Here is a 13,789-nt window from a genome sequence, read left to right as displayed (position 1 = left end):
TCTAAGGGCAGCTCTGGAGCCCACTGGCATGTGGCTCACCCCCAGTGCTGGCATGGTGGCTGTCACCCTGCTGCCAGGCCCCACAGCTACAGCAGTTGGGAATGTCAGGGAGGTCAGCAGCTTCCCTGTGACCTGTAGGTCCCCATGAGCTGTTCAGGGGGGATGCAGAGTGTAGGGTGTGGGATGCAGGATGTGCAGCAGAGGTGGCTGGAGCATAGCAAGACAGGAGTTGAGTGAGGTGAATTTGTTCTTCAGCTTCAGTTCTGCCCCAGCAGCCCCCAAGTGGTGGCCTCACTGTCCTCCCACAGACACTGTTCAAGCCACATGAGTTTGGGGCCATGAGACCAAGGCCAGTGCAAGCCCAGGATGTGGCCACTGAGGGACCGAGTCCATCCTCCCATGAGGCGCTGGACCAGTGGCTCCTGAATGTCCCTGGGGACACCGGTGTCCAAGTAGCCATTTGGCAGGTGACACTGGGGCTGACATGCTGGCAGGTACCCAACCTGCCACACCAGCCCCGAGGAGCTGAGGCCTGCTCAGTGTCTATTAAGGTTGAATTTTGAAAATAACATAATAATTTTTCACTGTGACTCAGAGCAAGGGATGGGATCAAGTTCCTTTCAGATGACAAGCCCAAGGGTTTTTGTTCTCTTGGCGCACTGTTCTTCAGCTCACAGGGCACGGTGTGTGGACTGCTGCTGTGCAATTACACACCAGGCATTGCCAGCTATTTGTGGCCCAACGAGCCTTTTTTTTTTTTTTTTTTTTTTTTTTTTCCCAAGCTCTTTGCTTTGTCTCAGTGAATCAAATCTTGGCCCTGGGCAGGATTCACATCTGTGCCTTGAATTAACAAGTGGGTGATAAGCGTCTTCTTTATTACTTGGAGAGCATAGGTCAATTTTATAAAGACTTTGCAGAAGCATGGATTTACAACTGTTCATAAAGATACCAAGAACAATGACAAGAGCAGGAGGACACTGGCCTTTATTAGCTCCTTGCTTTGAGAAATACATTAATCAACTGAAATTCAATTTAAAAGACCCAAAGAGGAATATATGAAAGGATTAGCCAATTGATATGTAATTGAATTACGAGTTCAGATGTGGTTAGTAGTGAAATCTGAGTGTGAAAGAAAGCCTACAATGATCCAATGTACAGCCTCATCTACTGGCAAATGACCCACTGATTTCCAGTGCCTTTGCTTGTTGGCAGCCATCACACCCACAGCGATTTCATGCACAAAATCTACACAAAAGCCAAATGCAGGCAGAGGGTAGAGCGCCAGCAAACCAGATTCTGCATTTATTGGACTCAGAACAACAGCAGATTCTCAGGTTACAAAAGGAACTGAACACCAAGCATGAGGGGCCACCCTGTGGCATGGCTGGGGGCTCACGTGGGCCCCAGGCATGGCTGAAAGAGAAAGGAGAATTTTCATTTACCCCCAGCACGGTGTCATGGGTTTCTTTACCTGGGTGCCAGGCAGGCCCCTCTCTTTGGTTACACAAATAAACGTCCTTCAGTCCCACATGGGGACTTGTGAGCTGCAGTTGTCCCCAGGGCATCCTGCACTGCACCCCATTGGCCCCAGCAGCATCTGTCACCACAGTCCAGCCCCCATGGTACCAAAACACTCTGGGGCTCTCTTCCTTATCCAATGCATTCAGTTCCAATTAAAAAAAAAAAAAAAAAAAAAAAAAAAAAAAAAAAAAAACAAAAAACCAAAACCAGCTGTGTCAGCAATCCATCTAATTCCTTCTCTGGGATAATTTACCCTCAGGTCATGCTATAATTTGGGCAAAGCACTGTGGTTCCAGAGTAGGCCAGACCAGGCTGTGTGCTCTGCCACCTGCATCATGTGGTTTGTGAGGTCTCCAGGGTCACAGTCCCACCGAAATGGGGCCAAGGCATTCCCAATATCATGCTCAGCCCTCACCTTGGAGTCAGGCCCCAGGAAAGAACCAGCACCATACCCCAAAGTCTCTCTGCCATTCCAAGGCTGTTGGCTCTTTTTCTTCTGGCATTCATTGGCTTCTGTCTTTCCCTCAGCTCTGGTGGAAGGAGCAATTGCAGACTGGCCTTTGTTATGCCCAGGAACACAGCTGTGGGCTGGGAGGGCCCCCCCAGGCAAAAAGGCACGAGCAATGACCTTTTTGGCTTATTACAAAGAAAGTAAAATATATCAAATAGAGAACTCTTATTATTACAGAGACATGTTAACAAAGAGAAACAGCATAAAATTGCCACAGAACACCAAATATCCGGCACAGAGAGCAGCTTTTATCCACTTGCTAAGGGTTTATGTGGGTGCAGAGATTTATTCTGTGAGTCACAAGCACAGCATCCCTCTGCTGCTGAAGGGAAGGAGCACGGGGATCAGGCACCACTGGGCAGCGGAGGCTCTGACCCACCCCAAGGGGCTGGGACACCCTGCCTGCCCACGGCCACCCCCAGGGCCCACAGCCACAGGTGGAACACAGACACTCTCTGTAACCCCAGCATTCTGCCCAAATGTGTGAGGACACTTTGTGCAAGTCAAAGAGGGAAGAAACAAGGGACACTCTGTTGTTCCTCAAATGCAAACACTGTCCCTGTTTAACCTCAAGAAGACACAGGAAGGCTGGAGAAGGTGATACCAACCCCAGCCTATGTTAGTGTGTGCTCTGTGCATGCCACAAAAGGGGGGAACCTTTGCAAACTGGGCAGCACCCAGCCAGAAAAATAATTAAAAGTCTCCATTAAATTGGCACGTTCTGACTCATCTCCTGCAAAGCATCCAGTACCTCAGTGTGCAACCAGAGAGGACTCTTAGAGCACGCCACTAAATAGATATCTTTAGCAATAGAAAATGGGCCATGCCTTTATTTTATACAGAGATAGATAATTTTAGCATACATTATGTTATTGAAACATCCAGGGCAAGAGCTCAGCAAGGGGAGGGACACCACAGGGACTGCAGGGCTGACCGGTGGTGGGAGGTGACTGGGGACAGCAGCTCTCAGGCTGGCTGGGAGGCAGGTGACACCTCAGGTACCCCTCAGCATTCCCTACTGACCACAGGGACAACCCCACGGCCCAGAGCAAGGAGTGGTACTGCAGGGAGGGTCCTGCCCCAGCTTCACCTCCCTCACCAAGCACCCTGTTCCCTGAGCCAAGCACAAAGGGCCTCTTGGACATTATGGCAGTGACATGTGGATGCTGCTAGTTCTCCCGACTCAACCACAGCCTTTCCAAGCAGAGAGCTGCTGTCCTGGCTCTTGCTCCTGCTGAGCTGAGCTCCCTGCTGAGGCAGGGGGATGCTGGCAGGAGCCTGTCAGGCTCAGGTGGGCACAGGTCGGTGATACCTGCCCTGGGAATGCTGCATGCCATTGCACCATTTGATCTGTGCCACTGCTTCTGGCATGACACAGGGCTGAGGAAGCGCCCCTCCTGCCCTCACTAAAGGCAGCATCCTTTATCTCACACCCTCTGTTATGGAATGGTGCCCATCCATGCACAAACACTGCTCCCAGGGAGATGCCAGCGTCTGTTTCCCTTGTCCTCCATCTGCTGCCTTGGGCAGGAGCTGATGGGCTGAGCCATGACCCAGACTGAGCCAGCTCAGAACCCCTCACACCTCTGAGATGGGCCAGAGCAGAGTCAGGGAATCCACATGAGAACATGGAGATGGTTGGTCTCAGCCCAAGCCCAGGGCTCAGCCAGCCCGAGGAGAGCCTCAGGGACAGCTTCTTTGGGACTGTGAACACAGTGAAATTCTCCTTGCTTTATTAAAGCAAAAATAGACAAGAAAATGCAGAAAAAAAACCCCCAAAAAGCATAAAGATAAATGGCAGGAGTTGGACTTTGGTATTTCTTAAAGCTTCTTCTTCCCCAGTTCCTGCAGCAGCTCATGAAAAATCCACATGGAAACAGCATTAATTCCCCCAGCAAAACACACACACAGGTGCTGCAAGTCCTGGCTCCCACATTTCCTGGTAATCATATTGTAGAAACCCAAGTTTTGAATGAACAAGTTGCAGAAGTTTACTGTGATAGTGAAGAGACAGAGAACATGACCTCAATGCCCCTGACTGCCCCTCTGTCCTGGGCTGGGGTGCTCCCCGTGAGCTCCTGCCTCGCTCAGCACTCGCTGTCCAGAGCAGCTTCACACTGGGTGACACACACGGGGCAGGTGATGCACGGCAGAATCCTTCCCCTGCTCCCCCACTTCTCATTCACATGGTGCTCCCACCAGCAAAGCAGGGTTAGGGCAAATTCCTGTTAGGTTTGGCCTCTTTTCAGTCTCCCAGCAGATGAACACCCAGCAGGACACTGCCACACTCATTAGCCAACCAAACCTTCACTGGCACGAGCCTGTGTGAAGCACGGAGCTCTCCCAGATTGCTGTTCCAACTGCTTGGAGCCATCCTGAGCTGATAACAGGCACTGGGAATCACCACTCATCTGCTAACTGAGCTCTGCTGTGAAGAGCCAGGGAAATTTCCAGAAGACAGGGATGCACCAGCTGGAATTTTTACTGGTTCATTTGCAAATATCTGTAGCTCACGCCATCACTGAAAATGCCAGCAGCCCCCTGGCATGGGGGAGCCTCTGAGGGCAGCAACCCGCTGGCTGCCAGCCAGAAAGTTCACCTGTGGATTCTGTTGCTGCCTACATGAGAGGATTTCAGGAGGAAGAGCAGGATCAGAGCCATATCTAGCAGAGGAAGGAAAACCATTGCAAAGAAAAATCCTCCCCTTTGATAGGCACTTTTCCCTCACTCTTTCTTATAGTGACAATCCCATCAAAAGGTTGGAAAGCATCAGGGAAATTGTTTGTTTTACTCCAAGTGTGTAAAGGAGCATCTGCACCATGATGGCATTTCCTGGAGAGCTGGGCACAGGGTGGGCACAGGGTTCTGGGGGTGCTCACTGCCCTGGGAGGGTGCAGAATTTGCTGTTTGTCTGTGCTGGCACAAGAATCCCTCAGAGATGTCTGGGTTGGTAATGCCAGGCCATGTCACAGCCCATGATGGCATGTGTGACCCTGACATGTGCAGTCACCAACAGCCTGTCTGGGTCTGGGCAGGTGGTTTTGATGTACTCAGGATGTGCAGGAAGAGGGGAACTAAAACACCACAGAGCACGTCGGCTTGGCTGCTGTGCGTGTGCTGGGGACAGGCTGGGTGTGTGGGGTGGTGCACACGGGATGGGGTGTGTGGGTGGTGTGTAAGGGGTGGTGTGTGGGGTGGTGTGTAAGGGGTGGTGTGTGAATGTGTATGGTGTGAAAGGGATGGTGTGTGTGAGTGGTGTGAAAGGGATGGTGTGTGTGAGTGGTGTGTAAGGGATGGTGTGTGTGGTGTGTAAGGGATGGGGTGTGGGGTGGTGTGTAAGGGATGGTGTGTGTGAGTGGTGTGAAAGGGATGGTGTGTGTGAGTGGTGTGTAAGGGACGGTGTGTGTGGTGTGTAAGGGATGGTGTGTGGCTGGTGTGTAAGGGATGGTGTGTGGGTGGTGTGTCAGGGATGGTGTGTGGGTGGTGTGGTGCATACAGGACCATGCACATGGGACAGTGAGTGCACAATGGTGTCCTCCTGGGCTCAATCAGCCACTGCCATCAGCAGGAGCTGTGTGTGCTGCTTCCAAGAGCAGGCAGTCTCTTGGTGCTTCCCTTGCAGCCCCCCAAAGTGCCATGGTGGCAGCAGCCAGTTCCCACCTCTCCATGGACAGGATTCAGAGACGAGTCCCGTGGTCCCACATGTCCCACAGACCCTGGCCTTGGTCTTGGCTCCAGAACACTCATCTGCTGGCATTAAAAAAAATAGTTGGGACAAAATATTTGGGACAAATGAAGGGAAAGAGCATAGCTGGAATCCCAAGTCTACAGAGCCATGACAGGAGCAGAGCAGGTGTGGGGGCAGAGGCTGCAGGTGCCCAGGGGAGCCAGGCAGGAGTGAGGTCCGAGGGTATCAGGCACTTTCAGAGGTGGGTTCAGCTTTGTCAGGGAGCAGCAGCTGGCAAGGACAGGAATGTGACTGCTGAGCCCGGGGGTCTGCGGGGCAGACCAAGACCCAGCTGGACAGGCCATAAGAAAAACATGCCAGGTGGAAAACAGGAGCCAGCCATCGTTGGGGGATCTCCAAGGTGATCTTCCTTGGCAGGCCTTCCGCTGCAGCCTGTCCGCTCCATCGCTCGTGTCTCGGCAGTGCAGGCCGCTCCCAGGGCCCAGCTGACCGGAGCAGATCCCACCGTGGCTGCAGGGCCCATGAACTCCTCAGCCACAAATTTGCCTTGTCCCCCAGCTCTGCTCTGCTTCTCTTCTGCAATGTTTGACCATATCTGCTTCCCAGCACCATAATGCAAACAAAACATCTGGAAGGAGGCTGGCGACATAACCCACACCCAAACGCGGAGCTGCAACTTCCTTAGTGTTGTATTGTTTTTATAAAAATCACCCCAAACCCACCAACCACTGGCACTTCTTCTGCTGTCCTGTGGCCCTGGGCTGCTGAAGTCACAGTGACAGAGGAGAACACTCAGACATGGTGCCACTGCCCCCAGCAGTCTCTGTCCAGCACCGTGAGCAGCTGGAGCCAGGCAGAGGTCGGCGCCAGGGGTTCAGTTCAGAGGTACCTCAGGAAAATAGTAATCTCAGGAATCCCAGCAGGTCTGTCACTGCCTGTCCCCTTGGCCACCGCCGCAGAGGGATTCCCCAAGGCACTGCAGGACAGTAGTGCAGAAGTAACAGGCAGGAGATGGCTGGAATGGGGGTGGCAGCACGGGGAACCCTCTGAAAGATCACTGTGCGTGGAAGTAGATAGGCTTGACTTTTCCAGACAGGATCTTGGGAACCTGCACAGAGATGATCTCGGCCATCATTTCTGGGTAGTCCACGCTCACCATGTGTGCCTTGATTAGGAGATCAAATGTAAACTGATGCAGGTCCTTGGCAATCTGGGGAAGGAAGAGAGCTGGTTAAACAAGTCCCTGGGCAGTGCTTTCTTTGGGAAGATACATGACAGAGGTCCCACCTTCCCTGGCAAAGGGAAACTGGATGAGACTATCCAATGCTCTGTCCAATTGCATCTGAACTCCTCCCATGATGGGGAGTTGTTCCAGGGAACGATCATTCTCACTGTGAGAAGTTTCTTTTTTATATTGTTTCTTATGCATTTAGATGGACGTTATGTGTACAGGTGGACATTTCCCTGTCCTCTCTTACCGGATGCACGGAGTCCAGGACCTTGGTGAGCTGGTAAAACCTCCGGGAGCAGGAGGTGGGGTTCTTCCTCTTGCAGGCAATGATACGGTCAAGTTCCTTGATGTAATTCATGCGGAGCTCATCGAAGAGCTTCTGGTTCTTCAGGCCATCCACTGGAACTGGGTGGGAGGGGAAGGAAACAGTGAGAGGAGCCCAGAGAGTGACAACAACAGGAGAGCAGGAGGAAGGCTGAAGCAGGGAATATCCCCAGCCTCCTCCTGGGAGGTGAAAGTCCAGGCACAGGGAAAGCACCAGATGCCTCAAGGGCGATGCAGCAGCAGGTGCTGATGCTCTGTGGAGGGAAGGGTGCAGACACTTACTAATACTGAAGAAGAGGAGAGCCTTCATACAGAGAAACTCCTGGGGTGTGATCTGAAGCCACCCAAATTCCTGGGAGAGGTGCCGCATCCTGATGCACTGGCTGTACATCCTGGATTTGTGCATGCGGTACCTGCCAGGGTGAGACGGGTACAGATGGCACAGAGCCCAAAGTGCATGTGTGACAGGGCGGGACACTCCCTGACCCACCCTGCTGCCCAGGGCCTGAGCCCTGTCCCAGGGGTGCCACATGCAGGAGTGGAGCATTTTCCAGAATGCCTGTGTGTGATCTTCACTGGACACAGATGGCTACAAGGGACATGCAGCATTTGTCTGAAGAGTGACTGCAGTGATTTCCCAAACATTTCTGTCTGTGAGGGATACGAGGCCAAGTTGGAGCTCCCAAGCAGGTGGAGGTTTGCCTGCTGCTGTGCTTGGTTATTGGGTTCAGACTCTTCCATCTGAGTGCCAGCAAACCCTCCCCAGCTCTAAGCTGGTGGTACACCAAGGAGAGCCCACCAGGACCTTACAGTACATTTTGTCTCTATCTCTGCTCACCCCAGCTGACCAACACAGCTGGAATTCAAACCCCCTAGCAGAAAGGCAGAAATGGAGAGCAGTCTTTCACCCCACACCAGCTTCTGCTGCTGCCCCAGTGGGTGTCAGCCCACAGCAAGGCTGAGGGAGCAGGCAGAAGCATCTGGAGAGGCATCACAGTGCCCTCACTGCTTCTGGAGGTCACCATGGGTGGTGGCAGTGGGGAGCAGGCTGGGCACGGCCAGGCTGGGCTGAGCAGCTCAGTGTAACTGCTCTAAGTGTGGATTATCACCTCCAAAGGCCAGCATTAGGCTGTTGTTGTTTCACACTTACTCATTGAAGACCAGGTCAGGAGCGAAGTAAAGCATCCTGGAATTGACGTTGGTGAAGGATCTCCAGCCCATAGCAAACACCATCAGGCCCATCCAAGAGTACTGGATTATTGACATCTGGTCATCCACATGCAGGTTGCGAAATCCTAACAAACAATGGGGGAAGGATGTTACAAATTACTGTTGGGTTCTTGCAGTTTCCAGGGCTGTTTCCAGGCAGACTCCAGCTCTCCTGCAGCGCTTCTCTTAGGACAAGGTGGTCAGTGCACAGCCCAAGCTCAGCCAGCTCATGTCTCAGGACATGAGTCATGACATGGAGCTCCCACCTTGACTGGGAATCAAGGATAGGCAAGCACAAACCTGCCCCTGGAAGGGAAGAAAGGGAATTTCAGAGACAAATAGAGGAGAAAGTCCCATTAGGACTTCACCAAATTTAAGTAACTGGATTTTAATGTGATGCTCAGAGCCAGCAGGCAGTCCCTAGGCCTCCCACCATGGTTGCAGGTGCTCTGGTTTCTGCCCCATACACACTGCAAGGATCTTTGGACTGTGGGAATGAGCATGTAACCTCAGCTACATTGCAAGAGAAACAAAAATAGCAACTAAATTCAGATTACCATTCCCAGATGGCAGCCCAGAGTTAAACCCCAGGCATGCTTACACCACCTCCAACGCTGTTTTTTTCAACATGCTTGTAAATAGGCAAACGTAATTGAGTTTCAAGGCAATCATGCATTATTTCAATCAAATATTAAAGCAATTTAACAGCTCCAGTGTATAATTATAACCCATTGAAGCAAGGATCTCTGTGCTTTGGAGAGCTCTTCAAGGCAAACAAGCTGGAGAATGAACCTTGCCCAGATGCCATCCTGGCACAGTCAGCACTGGCCCCGGGGGGCAGCAGGGCAGCAGCTGACACTGCTACACACTGAGGGCTCGGGCATCAGGTGCAATTCAGGAGAGTAAAACCCTCTGATAAAGGGGTGGTTATGATAGAAAACATTTCCCACAGCACTCTCCCTTTCCATCAGCACTACTGCAGTGGTAGAACCTCAGCCCTGCATGCCAGGTGGCTTTGGTGGTGTCTCTGTGGATCTTGATATCTGGTGTAGACAAGCCAAAGAGGAAGCAGGATTTGTCCCTGGTTTTACAAGCCAAGTGACTCAAGAATAGCAGAAACAGAATGGGCTACTCTGCATTAAGGGTGTGCAGACCAATATGCCATTGGGAGCACCAGTCTAGGGGGCTGCTAAACTCCTGGGAACGTCAGACACCTGACCACAGCTCATCACCAGGATTTGGCAGAGTGGCAAACTTACTGTGCATCAGCCCACACACAGGAGGAGTGGGGTCCCTCTTTTCTCTGGTGTCCCCTGAGGAGTGGGGCCAGAAAGGAGAAGGCAGCAGGAACTGGCCCCATCCCAGCCTGGGATGCTGGGAGGTGAGCTGGGCCCTGCTGTGCCCAGACTGAGCTCAGCCCTCTGCAATCCCACTCACTCAGTTCCAGGATTACAAGGTGGAACAGGCAGCATGTCACCAACCTTGCAGAGATGCCTTACAAATCCAGCTCAATGAACACATCATTCACCGGGATGCTCCATTTTCTGCACCTGCTGACCACCATCTGGAAAATTCCTGACCCCTATTACCTCTCTGAAGACATCACAAATATATCACACCAGGCTGTCACATGGGCAACCTGAGTGGCTGCCAGGAAAAGCCCTTTGGGATTCTGCACTGCTCTTCTGCCATGTTGCTATTTACCCTTTTCATCACTTCAGGTGGGTTTTGGGAGAGGGCTGATCTTTGTCTGGAAGGCAGTTCTGCAGGGCTGGCAGACACAGCTTGGAAGTGCAGCAAAACCTCCATGGAAAGAGGGGGAGAAGAGCAGGACCCTGATCCCAGAGCAGCTGCAGTCCTGCCATGGGGGGACGTGCCCTGTGCCCGCATGGTATCGCTGACCAGGGGCTATCTGAACCCAGAGTGTAAGTTCCAACACATTCCATCACCCCTCAGTTCCTTCTCCCACCATCAGCCCCTCTAGAGACAAGTCCCAGGCTGCTTCCCAGGCAGGGGACACACACACTGCCCATGGAGAAGGACCCCAGGAGCTGTGTGATGGGACAGGGGCTGCAGACCACCCCCTTTGCACCTGCCCCCAGCAGTGCAGATGGGCTTTAGAGCTGAGAGGGGATTTTCTGCTTTCCTTCTCACCTGGCAGGGCCTTTGCCCATTTGACCACGTAGACCAGCTGCCTCTCCCCAAGCTCATTCAGGCTGGTCAGCAGGTTGGAGAAGGAGTCAGGCTGGCTGTTGTCGTGGCCAGCACACACCACCCCAGGCTCGATGGCCTCCAGGACGTTGAGGAAGATGGGCTGGCACTCGTAGCCGTCAATGCGTGTCATCACCAGCTTAGGAGCTTGCTCCTCCGTTGGGCTGGACGAGCTGGCCCCCTCCATGTCATCCTGTGCCTTCAGGTTACCCAGTTTCTTCAGCTTGCGGGCTGTGGGAACAATAGAGTTTAGTGCAATACTTAAAAATATGTTAAAAAATGTCAGGGCTTCTTGGCTCCATCATTGTAGTTATGAGAAAAGGAAAAGTGATGACCAGCAGCAGCTCCTCCCTCAGTGGGCACTGCCCAAGGAGTGCCCTGGCATTGCAGTTCTCACCTAAGGACAAGAGGAGAGCACACTATGTGACAAAATCCATTTTGTTGTTGATCTGACATGGTTAAGAACCAACATAATTTACATCCTCTCAATGACCAGTCTCTAACTCCCACTTAAAAACAGAGAGGAAGATCCAGGGAAGACAGGGAAGAGGTTTTGACTCTACTCAAGCCACTGCGTGTATGCAATCACAAAGAGGAGCAACACAAGGTGATAAACTCAATACACAGTCATGTTCCAGATAGAAAAACATTGTACTTGGATGCCCAAGTGGGATTGTTCCATCCCAGACCAGGGCAGAAGCAGGATGCATCTGAGATAAAAACCTTCTCCCTGCAATGCCTGCTGCCCACAGCCAGGCTTTCCCAAGCACACGGCACACATATCACAGAAAACACATTTCAGAAGCCAGCAGGTGGTTCCAGGGCTGTTTCCCTGGAGTCCCCACCGAGGGGGAGTGGACCCAAGCCGGGTGGCCTCACTCTGCTGTGCAGCCTCATGAGCCCCATCAGCAGAGCAGGCAGCTTGCAGGGGGACCAAAGCAGCAGGTGACTGCCTGTGCCCAACATGAAAAGGTGTTTTCCCCACACAACTGGCTCTTAATCACAGCTGCTGGTCTGCCTGCAAGGCACACCAGCACTCCAGAGGTGTGACACCAGAGGTCTTGGGGAGTCTGTGTTCCCCTCACTGATAACAGCATGACACTGCTCAGCACAGGTGGCCTGCTCCTGCCACCCCTCACCAAATCCAAACCCCAACTAATTAGAGAACAAAAGCCCACAGCTTCCTTCAGCAGGTAATACAACATCAAACCAGTTGTCCTTGGGGTTTTGGCTCCTTCATTATATGATACTTATCTCGAATTTCCTTTCAGCTGTAATTAGAAAAATAAGCAGCAAAACATAAAAATGTCAAATCAAAGTGCAGCTCTGTAAATTAACTCCAAATGTTGATTTTAAGCATTGTACTCTATGATCTGCTGTATGGGTAATGAAGACAGGCTTCTCTGTAAAATGGGAGGAGAAAGGATTAATAAAAATAAAAGAGAGCAAGAGGAAAACAGTGCTGCAGCACAGTATGATGGCCTCTGGCCATCAGCCACTCATTTGATATGGCCTCCTGTCCCTTGCCTCCAAAGTCACAGCTCTGCCAAGGCCACCACTAACCCACAAGTGCCACAGCCACACATCAGTTAAATCCCTCCAGGGATGGTGGCTCCACTGGGGCAGCTTGTGACTGAGTTTGGATTTAGAAATAACCACTGCCCCAGGTCATGTGTGTGAGCAAAGCCAAACCCACATGTACAAAACACCCATATGGTTCGGTTTAAATGCTTGGGTTTTTTCCCTTAATATTTTATTATCTAATATGAAAAGATCCCAACTGAAGTGAGAAGATAGCAAGTACCTACTGCATTGGCTCTGAAACTGCAGTCACAAACCAGACTCCTCTGTGACAATGGGTGATAACTGTGCTACCCAGACAGGCCTTGGGTTTGTGCATTCCAGGAGCACTGAAATACTGACATTACCAGGTGGAGAAAACCTTCAGAGGTAAAGACTGGCTTCTACCCAGTCACCTGTGCCAAACCCCTTTGTGGTGGTGGCTTCTGCTCAGCAGGCTATATAAACAAAAATTTAAAAATCGGAATTAAAGACATCTGTAGTGTTTTTACTCTAGGATCAGCTAAGCTGGGTAGAAGTCTACATTGCACTTCTTCAAACCAAGGTGGGAGGAACCTTAGGACATGTGATCAATATTGGGATGTTCCTGCTTGGCTGTCAGAAGGGACAAGGGGCCCAGGGAGCCTCAAGGTACAGCTGCAGCACAGCACTGCCCCAAGCCCTGCAAGCTGACCTGGGGGTCTCTGGGGAACTATTGGATGGATTTGGAAAAAAAGCTTAAAGGACACAATTATAGATCACAATAAAATATTTACCAGTGCAAGAACCCCTGTGAGCACACTCAGAGCAATGGTGGATGGATTTGGAAAAAAAGCTTAAAGGACACAATTATAGATCACAATAAAGTATTTACCAAGAACCCCCGTGAGCACACTCAGAGCGATGGCCAAAATCATGCACATTTTAAGCATCTCCCTTACAGGCACTTCTAAAGCTCTGAGGAAGGAGCACTTTGGGCTCCAGCACCAATTTTCATGATGCCAGGACTTAGGGAAGTTATGGAGGCCTGGAAGAAGCTGCTCTTGCACTGGCTACAATGGAGAGATCCTGCAGCACATGTCAAGCTCAGCTGCCAGTGGGACACCGAGGAGCTGAACAAGACTTGATTTATATCCTGCTGCCCTTTGCAGTTTTTATGAACTTCACACCAGACTTGTCAAAACCTGAACCTGTCGAGCTATCAATCTTGTCTGGCACAACAATTTCCGTTGATAATAATAACATTACTGGTCGTGGCAGACACATTTAAGAGATCTGAGTCAATCAGGTCCACATGACTGAAAAGAAGTTGAAGGATGTAATAGTAGATAGTACTGCTGAATTATTGCAAACCCCCTAGTGATACATCTCAAAGGCAATTATAAGTGTTGAAACAACATCAGACAGCTTTGTTTCTTACAAGGGTGGTTCATTGATACATTCACCCCAAAACCAGACAACCATTTTTATTCAACCAGCTTGTATGGCAATGTATGGATGGGAAAACAGGGATGAACATTAAGGATGATCACTG

General features: G+C 51.2%; 1 protein-coding gene across 1 annotated transcript in view; it reads right to left on the bottom strand.

Moving 5' to 3' along the window:
- Positions 1-5,397: 5,397 nt before the first annotated feature.
- Positions 5,398-13,789, bottom strand: part of AR (androgen receptor) — a 37,443-nt gene continuing 29,051 nt past the window's right edge. Inside the window, exons 4-8 of the mRNA XM_041396634.1 lie at positions 10,639-10,926; positions 8,426-8,570; positions 7,558-7,688; positions 7,199-7,356; positions 5,398-6,930 (exon numbers count right to left, since the gene is read on the bottom strand). Of these exons, the coding sequence (XP_041252568.1) occupies positions 6,775-6,930; positions 7,199-7,356; positions 7,558-7,688; positions 8,426-8,570; positions 10,639-10,926 (878 nt within the window). The 3' untranslated portion in view covers positions 5,398-6,774. The remainder of the gene's footprint in view (positions 6,931-7,198; positions 7,357-7,557; positions 7,689-8,425; positions 8,571-10,638; positions 10,927-13,789) is intronic.

This window comes from Onychostruthus taczanowskii, unplaced genomic scaffold (assembly GCF_017590055.1).
Source record: "Onychostruthus taczanowskii isolate IOZ18803 unplaced genomic scaffold, ASM1759005v1 scaffold13, whole genome shotgun sequence".
Classification (NCBI taxonomy): Eukaryota; Metazoa; Chordata; class Aves; order Passeriformes; family Passeridae; genus Onychostruthus; species Onychostruthus taczanowskii.
Note: the sequence above shows the minus strand (reverse complement) of the source record. Positions and strands in the feature narration are given on the sequence as shown.